This window comes from Myiozetetes cayanensis, unplaced genomic scaffold (assembly GCF_022539395.1).
Source record: "Myiozetetes cayanensis isolate MyiCay16 unplaced genomic scaffold, myiCay2020 scf17, whole genome shotgun sequence".
Classification (NCBI taxonomy): Eukaryota; Metazoa; Chordata; class Aves; order Passeriformes; family Tyrannidae; genus Myiozetetes; species Myiozetetes cayanensis.
Window position 1 is genome coordinate 10,995,256 of NW_026087378.1, and position 20,661 is coordinate 11,015,916.

The 20,661-nt window shown below is 47.1% G+C and overlaps 1 protein-coding gene across 1 annotated transcript; it reads right to left on the bottom strand.

Annotated features, from left to right (window-relative positions):
* Window positions 1-58: 58 nt before the first annotated feature.
* Window positions 59-19,752, bottom strand: HMGXB3 (HMG-box containing 3). Its single transcript, XM_050311940.1, has 20 exons — window positions 19,601-19,752; window positions 18,562-18,709; window positions 17,960-18,134; window positions 16,986-17,540; window positions 16,199-16,297; window positions 14,557-14,688; window positions 12,336-12,742; window positions 11,802-11,977; window positions 11,408-11,505; window positions 10,747-10,845; window positions 10,067-10,216; window positions 8,165-8,466; window positions 6,683-6,810; window positions 5,980-6,111; window positions 5,529-5,713; window positions 4,742-4,961; window positions 3,792-3,925; window positions 3,281-3,397; window positions 2,660-2,869; window positions 59-2,009 (listed from the first exon to the last, which is right to left on the bottom strand). The coding sequence occupies exons 2-20, from the start codon at window positions 18,705-18,707 to the stop codon at window positions 1,539-1,541; spliced, it is 3,936 nt and encodes a 1,311-aa protein (XP_050167897.1). The 5' UTR covers window positions 18,708-18,709; window positions 19,601-19,752; the 3' UTR covers window positions 59-1,538.
* Between the last annotated feature and the right edge of the window lie 909 nt (window positions 19,753-20,661).

Consider the following 20,661-nt stretch of genomic DNA (forward strand, 5'->3'; position numbering starts at 1 on the left):
GTGCCCCTTCCCACTTCAGCCCTCTAGAGACCCTGTACCCAAAAAACCAAGTCACAGCCACAGTTTCACCCCCAAAATTGGAGATAATTTATTAAACTTTATCACTGACTGAAAAAAGTCACTAATGTCTCTTATAATAAGTTAATGTTCTTAACAGAAAAACCCCAAGCCGTGATTACTGCATTTGCTCAGACTTTAACATTTACTTTAACAGTATGGTACTCAATTGGTTCCCCTTCACAGAAGGGAGTTTTCATCTACACCGCAAGCCTTGGAATCTTCCCCACTGCTCACTCAGGCAAAACAAACTCCCAAGATGGCAACCTAGCAGTCTGGCATCCTGCTTCTCTCCCCTGAGGGTCACAGCAAGCATCCACCCGCCTTCACCACCAGCAATGGCCAAAGGGAGCTGCAGGTGACACGCACAGATTTGCAACTGCAGGTCAAGCTGTTCTTCAGGTTTGTGCTGCAGCAGCAGAGGTCTCAGCCCGACTCCTCTCAAGGAGCTGACAAGGCAACCTGGGCAGCAGGAGACTCCTCCAACCCCAGAGCGCTGGGAGGACACAGACAGGGCAGGTTTGACACCTGACAGTGCCGCGATTGCACACGTGTGTGCAGCTCTCCCAGCGCATCCATGAGGGTGGATATGGAACCCTGCTTGCTCTGGTGACACTGCATTCATCCTTCCTCCTTGATCCCAGAGACAGTCTTTGACTGTCCTTCCCATCTCCACAGTCAGCCCCTTGCACAGCACTCCTACCATCCCCCAACCAGCACAGCTCCCTGGGGCTCACCTGGTCAGGTCTTACCTTACCATGCAGAACATACCTCACTCACTGTATGTTTTGGTTTCTAAATGATTAGTGCTCATGTGAAAGGGACAAACAATTCTCGAAACTCTGCAGCTGAAACACCCACAGTCCTGGGACCCAAGAGCCTCCAGGGAGGCTCCCCAGACACAGCATGTTAAAGCAGCACAGCTCCTTCTCCTCCTCAACTCAAGACTCCTGGCAGCCAATGCATATGAGAGCTATGCAAGATTTCCAAGCAGGAGTCAGTGTCCTAAATTCATCTGTTCAGAATGTTTTTTGGGGAAAAAATCTTTGTAGCCATCTGCTTTTCGTGCCTGCTCCCACGCCCTCAGCCCTGCCACCAATATGCACAAAGAAGTCAGCAAGCAAGATTCAGAACTAAAAAAAAACCTGTGTGCCTGAGCATGCACACTCCCTGCTACCAGCAACACCTCTCCCTCCTCCAGCTGCAGGGAGGGCACCATCCCACAGCCCTGAACAGCAGGTCCATCCCACACCTCATGGGCGGTTGCAGCCTTCAGCAAGGGGGGTGACAGACCCACACTCACAGCAGCCATCACAACACTACGGAAGCACAGAGCTCTTTGGTCAGTAACAGCAGTCAAAGCCACCGGCATCACATCTCCAACCTGCAAAAATAAACTCTCAAGCCAGACAGCTGCAGAAGCTGGCTCAGCCCACCCCTCCACACGACCAGAGAGAGAAACCAACGAGTTGTTTCGTTACTCAGCAACCCCTCTCATCCTCCTGCTTCCCCTCTTCATCCTCTTCCGTCTCTGTTTTGATCTGGGCCACCCCGAGCCGGTAGAGCGCGTCGCGGATCACCACCTCCCCCGGCTGGCAGCTCTGCACCACCTCCTGGATCTGCCGGTTCACGATTTCCCTGCTGGTCAGGAAGTCCATCAGGCGGTTGTAGAGGTAATAGTGCGTGGGGTTCTCGAAGGTGATGGGCCTTTGGCGGATGTTGCTCGTTTTGCTGTCGCTGACGGCGGCGATGATGGCGCCGTAGGGCTCCAGCTCCCGGCACAGGGAGAGGCAGTGATGCCGTGCCGTGGGATCCCGGGAATTGCTCTGCTCTGACCCCGTGTGAACGATGCGCCGCGCCGATGACTTGGTGATGGGGTGCTGAACGGAGTGCTCAGCCACCGTCACGTCCACGCTGTAGTGCTGGTCCAGCAGCTCAGGGCAGGACACGTACTGCGGGAGAGACACGCGCCGGGTAGGACAAGAAGCAACGTGCCCACAGCTAAGACGACAATACTGGTTGGCTGAACTCAGCCAGCACTCTGACCCAGGACCCTCCTCACTTGTATGCCCTCAGAGACAATCCCAAGGCACCAGCAACCCTCTTCCTCTCCCATTTCTCAAGAAATAGCAGCGGTTTTAAAGAAGTGAGTTGCTGTGTCAAAATAAGTAATGTGCTCCACAGTTCATGACCTGAACTGTTAAAATGCACTCCCAGCACAGCTCTTCCTGTTCAGGACCATTAAACTTAACACAATGCCCCAAGCAACACGTAATGGATTCTGCTATGCCCAAAAGTGATGCACTGGCAAAGCTTAAGTCAGGAGACACTTATCAGGTCAAATTCATCCCTGGCAGTGTTCAAAGCCAGGCTGGACAGGGCTCTGAGCAACCAGGTCTAGTGGAAGGTGTCCATGGTAGAGGGGTGGAACTGGATTATTTTTAAGGGCCCTTCCAACCCAAACCATCCTGTGATTCTACAAAATGGTCTTGAGGCACAATGCAGGTTACATGTGGGGTTTTTTTTTAAATTTTTGTATCTCACTTCAAACTTCTCCATACTGGACTGGCATAGCAGAGAGCAGAGGTAAGACATAACTAACCGCTGGAGGATCCATGGGGTCAGAGAAGCAGCCCTGGTTTTTCCCCCACATCTGGGAGGTCAGGCCAGGCCAGCAGAGGTCTGCACACAGTGCCACTGAAGAGGCTGTATCAACAACGTACACTGGAGGCCAGTGACGTGAGGAAACCAACAAGTCCACGTGATCCCGGGCACTTTCTCCTCTTACTATGTACTTTGAGCCACACACAACCTGGAAAGGAAAGGATTAACAGCATCAGCACAACAAAACTGAAAAGTTACAGAAAAAAATTTAGACTTAAAAAAATTAAGCTTCCTTTCAAGATATTCCAGACTACACAGTAACCAGACAGTTATTTTCTCTAAAGATACTCTGTTTTTTCTTCATACACATAAATTTTATTTTGTTCAGGAAGAGATGGCTCTAAATTCCACCTCAGTAGCAACATAAAGGGTAGGTTTCAGATCATGAGATCTCCTGCAGGACTGCTCATACTCCAAGCCTCAAAGCAGTGTGTTTCATTCCCAAGGCTCACAGAAGCCCATTCCGTTGCTTCTATTTAATGAGGGAGTTCCATGCTGGTAAATCAAATAGTGAACAGCAAGGTAAGAAAAAAACACTGCTGACTCCAGCCTTCCTTACCTGATGTGGACACATTTTGTAGATTTTTCCTCCTGTGTGATGAGCAGAGGGTGGTGTGATGCTTGTGCCATTCTGTACAAACTCATAGAGAGCAAGGAGGGAGTAGCAGAGCTGGTCCTAGAAAAGACAGGTCCCAGAAAAAGTCTGTATGTGCCTAAAATTAATGGACTCCTCCAGAGAGGGAGAAGTCTGCAGGCAAGGTCTCCCAAATCCTAATTTACACTTCACCCAATAACTTCCTAATCCCACACTTAGCACCATGAGGATGACAGGCAATTACACAACACTGAGCCAGTGACAAGGAAATTACAGCCTTCCTTTCTTCTAGCCCACAGAGGTTCAATTTATTTCACCATGTGTAAATTATCCTATAATCTGCTGGCACCCACCCCTGCCCTTAGTGCAGTCAGATGAGAAGTTAATTACCTAAGATGGCAAGAGTGGATGAGGGAAATACAGTGAAGAACAGCTCCACTCCTGCAGGCTTTTGTGTGGGCAAACAAACCATTACCTTTGTATTTGAAGCCTCCCAGGGGATGCCACACTGTGTCAGAAAGCTCTGCAGCTCTTCCTCACTGTAAGTGTTTATCAACTCAGGCCTGAAGACTTCGTCCTGAAGGAGCCTCACCAAGGCACTCCCATTCCCTGCAAAGGTAGGAAACAAGTCTCAGCTCTCCTACTCAGAAAGGGAAATATAATTTCTTATGAAGACTACAGAAGCAGAGATTGTACAACCCACTGCCAGCAAGAGAAAGCTGTGAACAATCCTACTTCCAAAGCACATCACAACCCACACTTGTCTCGAGCCCTTCACTGGTGAGGTCATCAGACTGAGCACAGCAGAGCTGCAGACTCCACAAGCTGGCAAAGCCAGTTTTCCTTCTTACACCTAATACCTAAATTTTTAAGGGAACTAAACTTAGCTTTCATACACCTGAGCTTATTCCTTTCATGGTTTCCTGTTATATGTAGTCAATATGCAGCAGATATACTGAATGCTGACAACACTGATCAGGACTAGCACATCCCTCTCATAGTCTTTTCTCAAGTCCTGTAAGAACTTATTCACCCTTTACTGAGATTGTAGCATTGAGATACCAAGCACTACCTGTAATTTTCACGTGTAAGTATCATGAAACAAACCCTGACTGGCATTCAAGATGTGCACATATCCCTCTGCAATCAGACCCTACCTCATTTGGGGTACAGTGCTCTCATGTCCCCCATGTCTCAAATGCATCAGACCACAACAGTGAACTCAAGCTTTACAGGGAAGAAAAAGCTCAAGCAGCAAATTAGCCTGAGAACAGCCAAAGTCACCCCAGCATTCTTGCCTTCTCTCAGCAGACATAACTTTTAAAATAGACATGCAATCATCAATTCTCAACTCTAAACATGACCAAAAGACTGAAGTCACCAACACATCGAGCACTCCCTTAACAAGCACAACCTGAGCGTTACCTGGCACTGGCTGTGCATCCAGGTTCTTGTCCTTCTCTGTATTGATCACCACTGCTCCTCTCATTAGTGGAGGGAAGAAAGGAGCAACAATAGAGGCATCAAACTTTGTGATGGGGATGCTGGAAGGAAAAGCCACCTGCTCAATCACCTCCGTCTCCATCGTGGACCAGAAGTCTTCTACATTCACTTCGCTTGATGGCAAGTATTCTGGCCAAGTAAACTAGAAAGAGCAAGGAACACGGTGGTCAAATACAAATAACCACAGTTCATTTGACAGTTCTTTGTCAGCCTCAGTCAAGGCATGAAGACAACCCAGAAGAGTGCTCAGTCCAAACATAACAAGATGATTTCAGTCTCCTGAAGTTCCCTACGATCACTTTTCGTTGGAAAAGTCAGACATGCTGCATACTCCTACCAGGGCTTTTTTCCCCATTAGAGAAGACAGCACCTCTAGGAAACTGTTATTGGGGGAAAAAAAGAATGCCTTCATGTCAAAGGAAGCAGGCCAAGTTCAACCACTTTCATCCAAGGTCCCTACTCTCTGAGGCTGATGGACAAAAGCTGTGGTCCAGTGAGGGAGGATCTCCTTTTCCCCAAACTATACATCAAGACCTCCAAGAGGAAGCTCAGGCATCACACTCCAGCCACATCCTCTTGTCAGGCATCAGCAGAAAACCACTCACAAAGGTCTCATGTACTTATCGTGCACCACGAAGACCAGAGTCAGCAAAACTCATTATGATCTGCTCTGAGCACGCACAGGATGTGAAGTGTGGGAAAAGCCTACCTCTATGTTTTTCAGTGCCAGGACATTTTCCACGTTCCTCTGGGCTATTTCCACCTTGGGGGTTATGCCACAGATTCCACAGATCATATCATTGTAATCCCGGACTGTAAGGCATTCAAAGGCCCAGTAGCCATTGCACAGCAGTTCCTGGAGCTGAACCTGCTCATCAGGGCTCAGCTTTTTCTCTGAAAAGAAAACATGCCACTGTTACAGCTTTCACTTCCTAAAGTCAGTGGAGAGGTAGTAGGATTCCTGAGCAGAATAAAACCAAACCTGTCCTCCAGAGAATTGTTACTGAGAACTGGTCATGGAGGTACTGTTGGATTTAGGAAGTGATTTCATAGAAACATACCACAACAGAACAGGTAAGGTTTGCCTTGTTATAACCTAACAATCATCAGCAGGTCACCATTTGGTGTGTTATGGTAAAAAAACCAGAAGGGAAACCCACCAGTTTGCTCCTGAACAGAGTCAAGAATATTGGAAACAGCCACTCTGGGATCCTCTCCAAGTTTAATGTGGTTTCGGATTGCAAACAGAAGATCCAAGCTCACTAGCAACTTGTTACCCACATTGAAAAGGCCTGCAGTTAAAAGAAGACAGTTTTTGTCTGTAGGGTTCCAGATCTTTTTCACAAAGAAATATATTCCTTACTGACACACAACACACTCATACGAGTACTGCTCAGAGGATAATGGAAACACAGACAGTGCTTCTGTACTTCTGAAGTGCGAAGTTTCCTGCTAAAAGATTAACTCCTTTCACAGACTTGCCTTTGAATTAAAAAAGCTACGAGGAACAGCAGCCAATCCATCTCCTCACTTAACCAATGCTGAGAAACAGCACTCTCCAAGGATGTCTCTGACTACAACCTCAGGGATTGCCTTGCAGAACTCGGCATTCACCATGCACACAGAGGAGACCAGTGAATCAAAGCACCATCTTCCTCAACAGAGCATTCGTATGTGTTTTTCCTCACAAATACAGATTAACTTGCAAGAAGAAACAGAAGAATAGTGCAAGTAAAAAATAATTCAGGTTTAGTACACTGGGGATGGGAACAAGCCCTCCTGTGCAAAGACAATGCCCTGACATAGTCCCAAGGCTTCAGACTGTAGTCATGCTGCAGGTTGGCAGGCTCACATCTTTCCTACCTGTGTAAATATCAGTGAAGCTGTGGAGGGCCAGACACTGCAGGTTCAGGCACACTTTGACCTGAGCTGTAACCACTTGTAAGCGGTTGGCTGTCAGCAGCCAGCACTCCTGAGGACCAGCAAGGGAACTGTAACAGACAACAAAAGACCACTCTGAGTCAAGCCAATGGGTTTTTCAGTCCAGCCCTGCAGTAATTTGAAGAATTCTTGTTCAGATGAGTTCTTTAGTATGTCAGTCTAAGCCAGTTCACATCATTTAAACCAGAAAGAAAAAAAAAAAACCAACCAAAAAAAACCCCTTTTAAAACAGATTCCCCTGGCAGAGTCAGGTCACTGCTCAAATTCTTTTAAGAGCACTACAGAATCCCTCCAGCTCCATATGCTGGGCACACAGTATGTGAGAGGTGGAGGAAATCTCAGCTGCCCTGAGAGAAATGTCTGTCCCATTGCTGTGGGACAACAAATGGTGATCAGTAACACATTCCAACCAACAGCCTGTCCCTGCACACACAGAGCTTCTGAATGGTCTGCTTCTCTACAGTGCAGCTGCTGAGGGGGAAGTTCAGACAGGAGAATGCCAGTGGCAGAAATACAGCTGTCCACCTGAGAAAACAGGAATCAAAGTCAAAGCCAGCTCCCTCCCACTGGCAGGGCTTCAATTAGAGGCTGAGCAGGCACATGTGAGAGTCCCACATGCAGAGCACTGCAAAGCAGCCCAGCACAGACAAGGATTTACAATGCACAGGCTGGCAAGTCACAAGGTGAAGGACAGGGTGCAAGACAGCTCTGTTCTGAAAAAATTACTGAGCATCAAAACTGTCTCTGTTGGAAATACTTCAACTAGTTCTAGCCTGACCAAAGCAAACATCCACCATTTGTATTAAGAAAGTATTTTTTGTGGAAGAAAGAGACTATCTTAAACTCTCCAGCATTTTGCAGTGGGAACAGGAGGATGTCTGTCAGACTCAGAGAGGAGATAACTAGGTTTGTATAAAAGCCTGTAGGGTAAGGTGATCTAGCCAATGCACTGGGAGTTTCTGAAATTCCTTCAGGTTTCAATTTGGATATTTATTACAAAAAAGGATTCACTCAAGCACACACTAAGTCATGAAAAGAATAAAAACATCACAAGCAAAAAGATCCACGCAGGAAATATTCAGATCAGGAAGAGAGAGAAAAGGGAAATTACATAATGCACTGTAATAACCTGTAAACCCACATGTTTTCCTCTGTCAGTCTCAAAACATCAGAATGGAAAACAAAGAGGGGATAGCTAGTGAAAATACTGTTTCAATTTAAAAAAAAAGTTACACCTAGACTTTGCAGCCACCCTTTGAATCTCCTAAACCCTTTCCATGCACGTCAGTGTTACTTTCACCATCCTCACCGCAGGGGCTAAAGCAAATATTATTTCAGGCACACTTGTAACACGGAAAATCAGCACGAGGTTGAAAGAGTCACACGCCCAAAACAGGCTCTTACTTCTGCCCCCCTTTGAACAAGGGGCTGTTGCAGAGGAGGCACTGTGCAGATGGGGACTCGTAGTAGTTGGACCAGGAGGTCTGCTCGATGGTGACGGTCTCCTCGCTCACGTTGGACAGGATGAGCCGCGAGCTGTTGAGCTCGTGGATGAGCGTGAAGATCTCGGCCAGCTCCGACTCGTTCTCGGGGATCTGCAGCACCTTGCGCAGCAGCTGCAGGGTGGACTGACGCTGGATCTCTTTTTGGGAGGGGGTTAGGGGCTCGCTGGTGTTCAGCACGTCGTTCTGACCTGGACTGACCTCCTAGAAAGCAAGCAAAATAGACAGTCAAGTAGGCAAGTACAGGGATGAAATATTAAGAAGACCAAAGAAGTCACAAAAGGCTGTAAAAACACAGTAACCTTTGCATTCTACTGCTCAGTCATCTACTCTAGACAAGAGCTTCAAGCCTTTCAGGAACTCCTACTCTGCTAGACCATCACAGATTTGCCATCAAACTGGAGTGTTAGTGCAGGGATTGGGGATAGGGGGAGGATAACCACCAACAGATTCATAAACACTTCAATAACCCAGGCAATCATCACTGCCATTCTCCACAGGTTATCAGGCACAGTGTCCTGTATAAGATGCTCAGCCAGCCATGGCACCCTGCACATCTCTCTACAGTACTAAATAAGAACTGTAGTCTGTGACATCCAGAATGCACTTATCAATTACAATTGATCACCTACAGCCCTTAGACACTTTCCAACACAAATGCTATCAAGACAAAATGCACGAGTACAGGAGAACCAAACTCCAGATGTCCCAGGAGAACAGCGAGGACACAAACAGGCTGACCTGTTTAATCACTGAAACTCTCCTGCCAACATCTCAACCTGGTTTTCTGACTCGTCTAACAATGAGATAAATGATCATCCAAAGCCCAGAGACAACAACAACATGTGTGACAGGAATGCTAAACACATCTAGAACCAGAAAATAAGGAAAAAACCTAAATGAGGAAGATACAAGCCACATGCCTCTCAAAATGCAAGCTGAGCTAAGCACACTGCTGTTCCTTACACAGCTGTTCCATGCGAGTTTCACACAGGCCATCCCAGTTTGTTTGTGTTTTTAAAGAAAAACCAAAACCACTAAACAAAATTATGTTCTTCAAAATAAAAAGGGCAAGTGGAAGAGTCATATTACCACACAGACTAAAATTCTGTCTATGCTGAGTGGGCATTTCAGCTAGGAACAGGACAGCTCCTTTTTTTTCATTTATTTTCTTAAAACATGACAATTCTGTATGAGAAAAGCTAACCCCTGAAACTTCAAAGGAAAATAAAATAAGCTCAGAATTAATTATTTACATCCATGCAGAAAAACAGAAACAACTGAAAAACATATTTCTGCATCAGAAAAAAACTCAACCTACATACAGAAATAAATTCAGGCAGGAAGTAAAGTTGCACTACAAACCCTTAAAAATAGGAAGCTCTAATACAAAATGTACTAACTTAACTGACACTAGCCCCAAACTGGTCACAAAGCACAGCATACTTGGGAGTTTCTTGATGAAGTCTGAAGTTCAACAAAGCTGACACAACAAGTGTGACTTCAGGGGTGATTTCCCCAGCATGTACCAACACACCAGAAGCATTTATTATAAGCTAAGGAGACACCCAGTGGTAGCACTGAGTGTGCTCAGACACTTTCTCAGCCTGAAGCACCACTGCTACGGGAGTTGGACACTTCAAACATCATCACAGGTATTTTAAATAGGACATTATTCTGTTAGAAAAGATTACCATCATGAAAAAAAAACCAAACCACGTTCCTATGGGCACTTGCAAACTAAGGTACCTCCCTGCCCAGCCCACAAGAGACATTTGACAAAACAAACCAGCCTGAACCTTACCAGGGATTTTGCTGTTTTCTCAGTCCTGTCTTTGGCAAGGTTGTATCCACAGCTTGGACAGACACGTGGCTTGTGCCTGTTTGTATACACATAACTGCAAGAGGGGTTCTTGCATTTTCCTCTGCCACGTGATGTCGCCAATCCCAAATCCTGAGTGACACAAAAAAGATGTTTGCTGACCTTGACTTTTAACAGTTGGACTCGATCTTAAACCTAAATGATTCTATGATTTTATGCCAAGAAGATTCTAGACGAGATCTAAAAAAGATTATCACACATTTTTTCCCCACTTTATAGCCTCTTGTTTAAAGGTCAAATAGCAAGCCCTGTCATTTTGCACAAAGTACTTTAACTGGCACTTAAATATTTTTGGGCCAGTTTCAGAAACCACAAGCACATTAAATTCATTCAGAAAGCCCTGATCCTCCCTGTTGAACTTGAGGGGATGGGGATTATGCTAGGACATGAATGAAAATCCAGCTCTTAACAAGGTCCCAAACATGACTGCAGAACAGAGCACAGTCACCTGGGATTAGGCCCAGACATGACAAACAAAACTCAGATTGTTTCACGTTAAAAATGAAATATATTTCTGCAAGTCAGTAAAATGAAAGTAAGGGAACGTTCTCATCCCAGAGAGGACACAACCCACAAAGTCACACCATTTGAGAAATTCTCACCAGAGTTACGGTGCAGCTGTACTTGCAGGAAGGGAATATGTCTGGTTTGACCTCCACTACTTTAACCTGAGATGCCCTGCTGGCCACAGCACTCTGGAGCTAGAGATTGAAAGCAGACAAAACACCCATGAGACACCTACTGCTGAATACATATATACATCCTGTAATCAATATCTATTAGCATTCCTGCCCCCAAGAAATTAAATTAAATAATGTTCATTTAACATCAGAGTACTACAGGACACTGTGTTTTGCATGTTAGGGTATTAAAATTCACACAGACTTATTTCAGCATCTTGGCATACTCAGTCATATTTTACAGGTGGAAGAGCTCAGTATTCAATACTGCATGTCAGATTATCAAAGCACCAGAAAACATCTTCTGGAAGTAGCTGGGAGGTTCTCAAAGCAGGATTGTCCAACAGCATTTCTCAGCTCAGTTCCCACACTCAGCCACCAAGCATTTATGCTGCTTCCCAGCTGTACCATAAAAACTGCAAGTCACAGATCTCATCATCATAAGGCTGCTACATTTTTATGCTCTCTTTCTCACCCAGGTCATATCACTCACCTGGGAGAGAAAAAACCCAATATGGATAAAACCCTCCCCACCCAAAAACCAGGAAAATAATTTGCATTTGAAGAACAACTCATTAGGTACCTTTCGCTCCTCAGCACTTGGTGGCTGCAGAACTGACTGGCCCAATTGTTTCAGTGTACTGGGCTTCAAGCCTGATGTTCTCACAGGGGAATGCTTGTCTAGAAGGAGGAAGGGGATGCAGCAGGTTAAACGTGAAGAAACAGGCACTGCTTCATTCTGACATCTTTGGTAAATGCCACCAAAATAATGTGAGATCTTTCCTCTGAACTTGAAATGACCCAAGCAGGTGTTTCATGGCCCATTTACTGCACTCTCAGGCAGAAAGAAAGTGGGTTTTTTTCTAGCATAGGTCACCACTTCCCTCCAGGCCTATCTTATTATTTGACAGAGGCGAGCTCAGTGTGGTGAGGAAAGACAACAGCTCCCAAAGCACACCAGAGAATGCTGCTTTTACCAGTACTGGCAAAGGGCTGCCTGCTGCTCGGCTGCTCAGTGCTGGCCTCTCTCCCCACGCTGGCTGGCGCAGGCAGAATGGCTCTCATGGGTCTGGCTGCAGCCAGCAAGGAGGGTTTGGGTCTTGGTTTACTCTTTACTTCTTGTCCTTTGTGTGTAGCAGTTGGTGCATCAATCCTGAAAGACAAGAGCTACAAGTGGAAAAAAATTCCATCGATTCCTCCTCGGCTTCAGTTTTCTTCTTTTCCCTGACCTGTGCTTTATTAGCACACTGATCACAGCTATTGCAATAAAAGGAGAGAGAGTGCTAAGGATACATCTACCCTGTGACTATAATTCAGTTTTCACTTTAAAAAACATTAGCTCTGATGGACAAAGTCTCAAAGGAACAATCCTGGACTGGCACAAAGCACAGAGCAAACAGAACAGAACAGGTCTTACAGGAAGCACCGCCAACTGCCTTCAGTTTCTTGCACTAATTCCATCAGCACACAATAGACATCATACACTCCCATAACATGAAAAACTGACTCACCCCACTGGCTTTTTCACCCCTGCACTTGGCATCTCAGAGGATGGTGGCACCCCCAGCCCCACGCTCTCTTTCTCCGCCGGCTCCGAGGAAGCCTCTCCTTGCCGCTGGCTCTCCTGGCCCCCCAACGCTCCAACAGCACCCTGCCTGTCTTCAGCAAGCACATTGTTCGGAAGAACCTGAGCCTCAGAGATGATCACTTCCTCCCACTCCATCTCAGGCAGCTGCCCTCCCACGGGCACGGCGTTCAGCAGCTGGCTGACGGCTTCCGAGCTCTCCAAGGCACACTTGGAGGGACTCCCGCTAACGGCTGTCGGCTCTGCCAGGACTGACTGCTGACCCCTTTTAGCTGCTGGAGTTTTAAGAGAGGTGCCTGAATTTGGCTCAGATTTGGTTTTTGGCTGCTTTTCCTGGGAACAAAGAGAAAGTTGCATTTCAGAGCTTTAGGCTTTCGCAGATAAGCAAGTTCCCTGCACATATGCCATGTTTCCCATGGCCTATTTAGTGCTGGATCAAAACAGCAAAATCCTAAGTGTTTAAGCTGTGAATTGTACCAGAGCAGACAGACAGCACCTCCTACGACAGCAGAGGCCCTGGTAACACTTTATCTGGCCTCTTGGTCCTTCAGGTATTATTTTTAGGCACTGTTTACTTCAAAAAATCAATCTTTCTTAAACTCTCTCAAATATCACCATTAGCATCAACATCACAAAGTCACCCACCACCTTCCCTACCAAGGGCCCACCTCCTACGCTCCTCTTTCATGGCTTCAGCTCTCTGATGCTGTCTGTTCTTCCCTATTATTGAGAAACAAGAGGGAGTTGGACAGAGAATTTGCAGCTTTTGGATATGTGCATTCAGAAAAGCAAACATTTGAGCAAGTCAGGAAACGGGATTACTTAGGAAGGTTTTTTGACTTTAAGAAAAAAGGCTACTTCCGAGACTAAGGCTACAGAAGTCATTGTACAGGGTCCAACGAGGGTACAATGAACACTGAATTGCTAATATGCAAAAACATATCAGAAATGGAATCCAGAGTTTTTGGCACGACAAACACATTAATTCTAAGCTCACTATACAGTTCATATTCAGAAGGATAATCTAGGGGTTTTTTTTCAAAAAAGGTATCTTAGAACCTTTGTATATATCTAGTTTCAGTTCTACTGATACTATTACTAGTTAAAAAGAAACTTCTAATGCATGTTTTTCCAAAGGCATGACACCATGAAAACAAGTGGACCTGTTTATGCAAATGTGTTCCCAGCAAAACAGGGTAAGACTGAACGACAGAAAGAAAACTCCCTCTAAAATGTTTCAGTTCAAATCAGTGTAGGATTGAACAGGAGCAGACATGCCACGTTCAGGCAGAATCCAGAAACACTTTCTGCAGTCAGCCATCTCTCTACTTCAGCAAACAAAAGGTTTACCAAACAAAAGTGAAGACACCACCATCACCATTCGTATCCTACCACGCAGGAAGCCCAGCCATCAGCTCAGACACCACAGAGTTTGCAAGCTGCCTAAAAGAATTCTTGCACCTGAATGTTTAATGGATCCAGACACAAAACAAAGGAGGTCCAGAACAAATCCACACAAAGCCACTGAATTTCAATGCCAATTTTCACACTAGGAACATCCTTTCAATTGTGCCTGAGAAGCTTTGTTTCAGACAGAAATTTATTTAATGAAGGCACATCTGTTCAGAGCTGACTAATCACCATGACAGTGCCAAGGTTTAAGCAGCAAGTGGGTTTTGCTGTACACAGTTAATAGAGATGCCAATAACTTAAGCGGAGTAGGTAATATGTCCACTCAAACAAGCTTCCCAACTCCACCAACTCCTGGGAATTTCCTTCCAGCTAAAGGTCAGAACATCATGAATGATCAGACACTGCCATGAGACAACAATACTCAACAGCACTTCAACTTCCTCTACATCAACTTTATGAACAAACTCCCAAAGGATCATACATCTACTACAGCTGAGAGCTGTTCCTCCTTTCTGTTGAAAAAACAATGTTGAAAGACCACAGAAAACCTAAACTTGTAGAAGAACTTCAGACCTTTGCAATGGTGACTTGCTCCAGCACATGCATGGCAACACAAGTGCAGGAATCAGTTCTGGTATATCTGACCTCCTGTGCTGGATCTACAGGTCTAGAAATATCACAGGCACTCACAAAACCAGCACTTTTTGTCTGAAAGTTAGGAAAGACAAATTTACCTTTGGGATCCGTTTCCCTCCCAGGAAGTTCCCACATGTTGGGCATTTTGATGGCTTATGCCTGGTGACATAAGTGAAGGAACATCCAGGATTGGTGCAATTTCCATGTCCCCTGCGAGTATAGGTGGTTGTCTGAAAGAAGAAGTGTAAAGAATTTCTCTACAGATCTGTGCTCATCGCTCCCTTTTTCTTCATAAGCACTTTACAAACGTTATTCAGCAAACCACCAGCTTTGCACTGTTATTCCTTTTACTGAACAACCACCACACAGCTGGATCAGGGTGAGTCAGCACTTTAACTACTCTGAGACTGAACTCTCAGTCTACACAACAGCCTTTGGAATTACCAAAATTAAGATCAACCTGCAGAGCAGAGATGAGCAGTGCACGTTAACCTCCGAAGGAGCTAATCTTGCATTTACAGAGATGCAACAGCTCTCTTTGAACAGGGAAAAGTCACAATAAGATGATATAAGAATGATTCAAACAGCAGTCCACAGTGAGACGAGATGTGATTAACACGCATGACAATGGGGCAACAAGACTTGAAGACAAGCACTCATGAGGCAGAGGCAGATTTTGTCAGTAACTGGTTGTTGTATGCAGTGGTTGAGCACTCCCTGGTGCTTCACTAACTAGCTATGAACTACTGAAACACCAGCAGCACCACCAGGCACTATTTATAAAAACAACTAAAGCAGAATCTGTCATCTTCGCCAGGACAACTGCATCAACACATGGGAGTTTTTGTCAGCACAGTACTTCCCAACATCCTGTTCTCAACACTCCCGAGGGAGCTGTTGTACTGTAAGTCCCTAACTAGGTACGGATTTTTCTAGAAATGCAAGTGCTGCTGTCAAAGAAATGAACCAATTTTAGCCTGACACTTCTCAGGAACAAAAACCTGAGGTACTTCCATTCTCCCCAAGACACCTGGAAGAGGATCACGCTATGCACCACTAAAAATATCTGCAGTGTTCCACCAGCTGGAAACACAGAGGAACTGGAAAACAGGAGTTGATGCTAGCTTATACAACACAAGGAGCTGCAGTGCTGACTGTACAATGAAATCCCAAAATGACTACAGAAACACAGGTGGCTGGAGTGGTTTGATTAGAGAAATAACACTATTCTTCCTCATGCAAGAGGCCACACAATCTTTCACACAGCTTCAAAACCTGAGGCCGCTGCTCCTCTCCTGTCACATGGCCCAAGTGACAGCCATCCATGAGGCTGAGGAGCTCATGTCTTCCTGTCACAAGAGCACAATCTTGCCCTTAAAGGGATGAAGACAAATATGCACTCAAATTGAGCATGTAGACGGCCACATACAAACTGCTGTTGGCCAGATGTTTTGTAATAGCTTTATCTATTCCATCTGCTTCCAAGAAATTCCTTGAAGAAAAAGGCAGCAAAACCAGGCCCCTATGAGACACTCTAGGAAGTCAGAGACTCCCCTTAGTTTATGCAAGACATAAAACCAGGGACAAAAAAAATATATCAACTGATATGATGACTCCAAATCGGATTATCTTTAAGAACTGAACCCAAATCAAACCCCTGACATTCCAGCATCTTTAAGACAAACCTATGGCAATACATCCAAACCTTAAAATACCACAAGAAGACTCTGAACTTCTTACCAATTTAATTGATGCTGGGTTCTCCACAACAGAATGAGCTGGCAAAGGTAACATGATGAACTGTGTTGCAGGTGTGGAGGAGCTACTCTCTTCAGTATCCTAAAATGAAATAAAAGGGAAAATACATGCAGAAAACAACAGACATGGTGACCCATATCCCTCCCTCTCATTAACATTACCAATAAACATATGTCCTAAGGATTGACGAGACCAGAAAGCAGGACAGAGCAGTGACCATTTCAAAAGCAACAGCCTTACCAGGTTCACTCTGGAAATTACCAAACTCTTCACACCTTGAAATTGAAAACGGTGAATCCAGCTCTTCACAGACTAAGGTTTTCTATAACTTATCCCTATCATCTCAGCTTAAAAGGACTCCCTTCTACCTCTCTGCAACCAAGAAAACAACTATCAGGACCACAGAGATAGCGTTTTTTCTCCCCAAAATCTTCTAGTCCAACTGCAGAACCCAATTACTGGCACTGCAATACCCCACTATTGTCTTAAGAAACAATTAAAGAAACCTCAAGCAGTCATCTTGAGATACAAGTGATACCAGCATGTGGCTGATTCAATCTGCAAGCAGAGACAAGGTGACCATCAAACTACTTTTGTATCACTGATTACAAGAGTTGCTGTTTTCCTCAGCACTGAGCAGCTCCACCAGGCCAGGCAACACAGGATCTCCTACACCCATCCAGGATCTTAATGTAAAATGTGACAAATGGGCCTTGGACACTTCAGGTGAGACTCTGGCAGGAGCCTGAGTGTCACCAGAGAAACTTACCCTCCCAGTCACCACGGTCACCACAGACACCCCGTCGGGCACCTGGGGACGGGCCACAGCGATGCTCCCGTTGGAGACGTCCGTGGGGCTGCTAACAAGAGTCTCCTCAATAACCACCCGGGCCGCCTGGTACGGCTGTCCTTCCACTTCCAAAGAAGCCTCATCCAAGAGGATATCTCCAGCCACCTTCTCTGCCACGGGGCCAACGTAGTGAGAGAGAACCTCCGAGGCAACGGCTTCCTCGGCAGGCTCAGGCTGGGCAAAGGCTGCAGCCTCCTCTGCCAGCCCCTCGATGGCGATGCACTGCTCCGAGACGCCCGAGTCCACGGAGAGGACGTTCTGCACGGCCTCACGGGACACACCAGAGACGCTCCTGGGAGCTGCCAACCCCTCGGGGGCTGCCGGGCTCTGTGCCACACACAGCTCCACAGACTGCCTGCTCCTGTCCTCCTGCAGGGTGGCTTTGGGAATAATTATGTAGTCAGAGCGAGGGAGAATCTTGCGGAAGCCCGGAATGTCCGGGACTACTGCTGTTCGAGTGGACGCCTTGGAGTTCTGTTGGGAAAACCAGGGGATGGAATAAATCAGTATGAGAAGAGGAAGCGATTCAGCTCTCAATCCTGCTATTTTAGTGCCTAAAGTTCACACGGTTTCCTGAGGGATGTTTGCTGGGAATTTCTCTGCATGACAGAGCCTGCAGAATCCCTCTGAACCCTGGTTTTATCACCCACCTTCCCATCGCTCGCTCTGATGACGCGACACAAAAATAACTACCATGAGTGGGCATTAGACATATCCATCTTGAATTTCCAAACATTCTCCCTCAGCTGAACAGAAGGCAAAAGCAAGAGGCAGTGGCCTCATACAGATTTTTTACAGGCAAGAACACAAACTGGGATCTGCAGTTAAATGACACACAGTGCTGTGTAAGCAGTGAAGGGACCCTCTCTTCAGCTGCCTCAAAGATGACTTACCGGGTCCAACCCCTCTTTCTCTAGCTTAGCTTTCTCCAAGTAGTAGCTTTTTTCAGCCACACTGAGCAGCCTCCAGCTCTCACTGATCTTTTTGTTGATTTCAGACTGAGGGAGGTGCGGGAGCTCTTGCTGCACTTTCAAATAAATGTCGTAATAGTAGAGAAGGTAAGCAGATCTGAAACACAGACAGAAATTGAAACAGTAAGGGTCATTCTACATTAAATTCCTTAGGAAAAAATAAACCCACGAGGTTTATGTTTGTCTCAAGGTCACGTGACAAGGATTTTTCATTCAATTCTACTTGTAAATGCATTTTTTAACCAAACGAAAAGATTCTGAGGAGAACCTCTGAAGCAAAAAAGGAGAACCTCCAAGAAAGAGCCTAAGGCAAAATGTTCTGAGGTACATGAACTCCAGACTGAGCAGCAGTGGCACCTGTAAAGAGCATCAGGGCAGGCCCAAAGTGCCAAGCTGATGTTCCACATATGATGTTTCACACTGTGAAGTGTTCCAAGTGCACTGCAAAACTCACTCATATCAGAAACACGGAAAACTGCTCCAATACCCAACTCAGGAGCTGAATGAAGGCAGAAAGGACTCACCGAGGCTTCTTGGCTTTCTCTCCATGATCACCAGCACTTTTGTGTTTCTTCTTCTTCTTGCATGGCACTGGTGATGCGTAAGTGTAAGTGCCCTCTATCTCCTCCATCACCACAGTCACTTCAGCGCCGTCATAGGGAGCCTCCATGGCTAAAACACACGCTCTGTGTTATGCTCTTGACAAGTTACACCACACTCCTACCAACAAAGGCTTCTTTCTCATCACCTTTGCAAACTGGCAGCACCACTGGCACCTAATTTTGACTTTAACTACGTGTCACCTATTTACCTACTTTTAGAAGAAAACACTTCCTTTCCTACAACCTCACCACCATCGGCTCAGTGCAGACACGCTGCACCTGCACTCCCAAAGCTGCAGTTCCAGGGGGAGCTCCGGGGTGAGTTTGGTGACCCAGGATGAGCCGTGAAGGCTGAGCCTGGCTACAGTGTGTCACACCAGGGCCAGACAAGAGCAACCAGGCTGGTGAAGGGACTGGAGCACAAGTGCTGTGAGGAGAGGCTGAGGGAGCTGGGGTTGTTCAGCCTGGAGAAGAGGAGGCTCAGGGGTGACCTCATCACTCTCTACAGCTCCCTGACAGGAGGGTGTAGCCAGGTCGGGATCGGGCTCCTCTCCCAGGCAATCAGCAGTAGGACAAGAGGGCACGGGCTTAAGCTGTGCCAGGGGAGGTTTAGGTCAGATATTAGGAAGAAATTCTTTGCAGAGAGAGTGATCAGCCACTGGAATGGGCTACCCAGAGAAGTGGTGGATTCTCCGTCCCTGGAGGTTTTTAAGAGCAGACTGGATGTGGCACTGAGTGCCACGGTCTAGGAACCACGGCGGTAGCGGATCAAGGGTTGGACTCGATGATCTCAGAGATCTTTTCCAGCCCGGCTGATCCTCTGATTCCGTGAATAAAGGTCTCCCCTGCGCGCCAGGCGCAGTCCTGGCATGACCCTCACCGCTGACCCCGGTACCCCAGCCCGGCATCTCCCCGAGCTCCCCGACCCTTCCCCGGCCCCCTCCCAGCTGCCCGCACTCACCGGGCAGCCCCGGGGCCGCGCGGGCGAGCTGCGCTCACGTCCCCGCCGGGGCGCGGCGGCGCGGCGGAGGCAGCGGCGGTGCGGCGGGGCGGTGCGGCGGTGCAGTAGGGCGGTGTGGCGGTGCAGTGGGGCGGTGCAGCGGTGCAGTGGAGCGATGCGGCGGCGCGGGCAGCCCCGGCATGCTGCGGGCTGCGGGCCCGGCCGGGCGGAGCGCGGAACCGCCGGGGCCTCCGCGCCGGGGCCGCCGCCGGAAGTGGCGGCCGGGACGGGGCGGGGGGACGGGGACGGCGGCCGGGAAGGGTCACGCTTCCTGCGCGCGCGCCGTTTCGCGTGAGGGCGCGGCGCAATCCGTGCTTAATTAGCGAAGGGCTCGCTAATTAAGAGTCACGCTGTGAGTGAGGTCTGTCGGCGTGTACACCAGCAGGTGCAGGCCTGGCTCTTCCCCTCATGGGAGGGGGCGAAGCTCTGCTCCAGTGATGTCCCAGCGGTCAGAGGGTCGCGGGGTCAGTTTGTTGTAAAAAGCTCTGAATTCAGTCACTGAACCCGAGCCGTGACCAAACACCACCCTGTCACCCAGACCAGCCTTTCCTCAAACACCTCCAGGGACGGTGACTCCTCCACCTCCTTTCCAATGTCTAATCACCCGTTCTGTGAAGAAATTCCTCCCGACGTCCAGGCTGAACCTCCCCTGGCACAGCTTAAGCCCAGAAACTTTAAGCCTTCGAAACTCTGAGGGAAAGGCTGATAAAGTTTCCTTAGGCAACAAAGCAATTGTTTTCTGTGTTCATGAGCACTAAAACTGAAGTCTTTTGCTCCCCAGGGAACGAACAGCCCCTCTGGGCTCTCTACCCGTAACCCTCTTCCTTCGAACCTTTCGGGAAGCGGGATGTTGTGCAGCTCTTGCTTGAACACGTTTTTCAAATTACACATTTTTGGCTTTTTTGTTTTTCCCCTGTATTCATGTCTATTTCTGAGCTTTACATCATGGCTTCTAAGTTTAGAGAAATGTAAACCACATCTATTCCATGCCTTCTCCGATGGCGGAGGAGCAGAACAAGGGC

What these genes read in the sequence shown, in the direction of transcription:
- HMGXB3 (XM_050311940.1), bottom strand. Translation starts at nt 18,707, where the DNA reads ATGGAGGCTCCCTATGACGGCGCTGAAGTGACTGTGGTGATGGAGGAG. An exon ending in GAGGGAAACGGATCCCAAAG is followed by an intron (nt 12,743 to 14,556) that starts GTAAATTTGTCT and finishes CTTTGTTCCCAG; the next exon opens with GAAAAGCAGCCAAAAACCAA. An exon ending in GGATGCACAGCCAGTGCCAG is followed by an intron (nt 3,926 to 4,741) that starts GTAACGCTCAGG and finishes CTACCTTTGCAG; the next exon opens with GGAATGGGAGTGCCTTGGTG.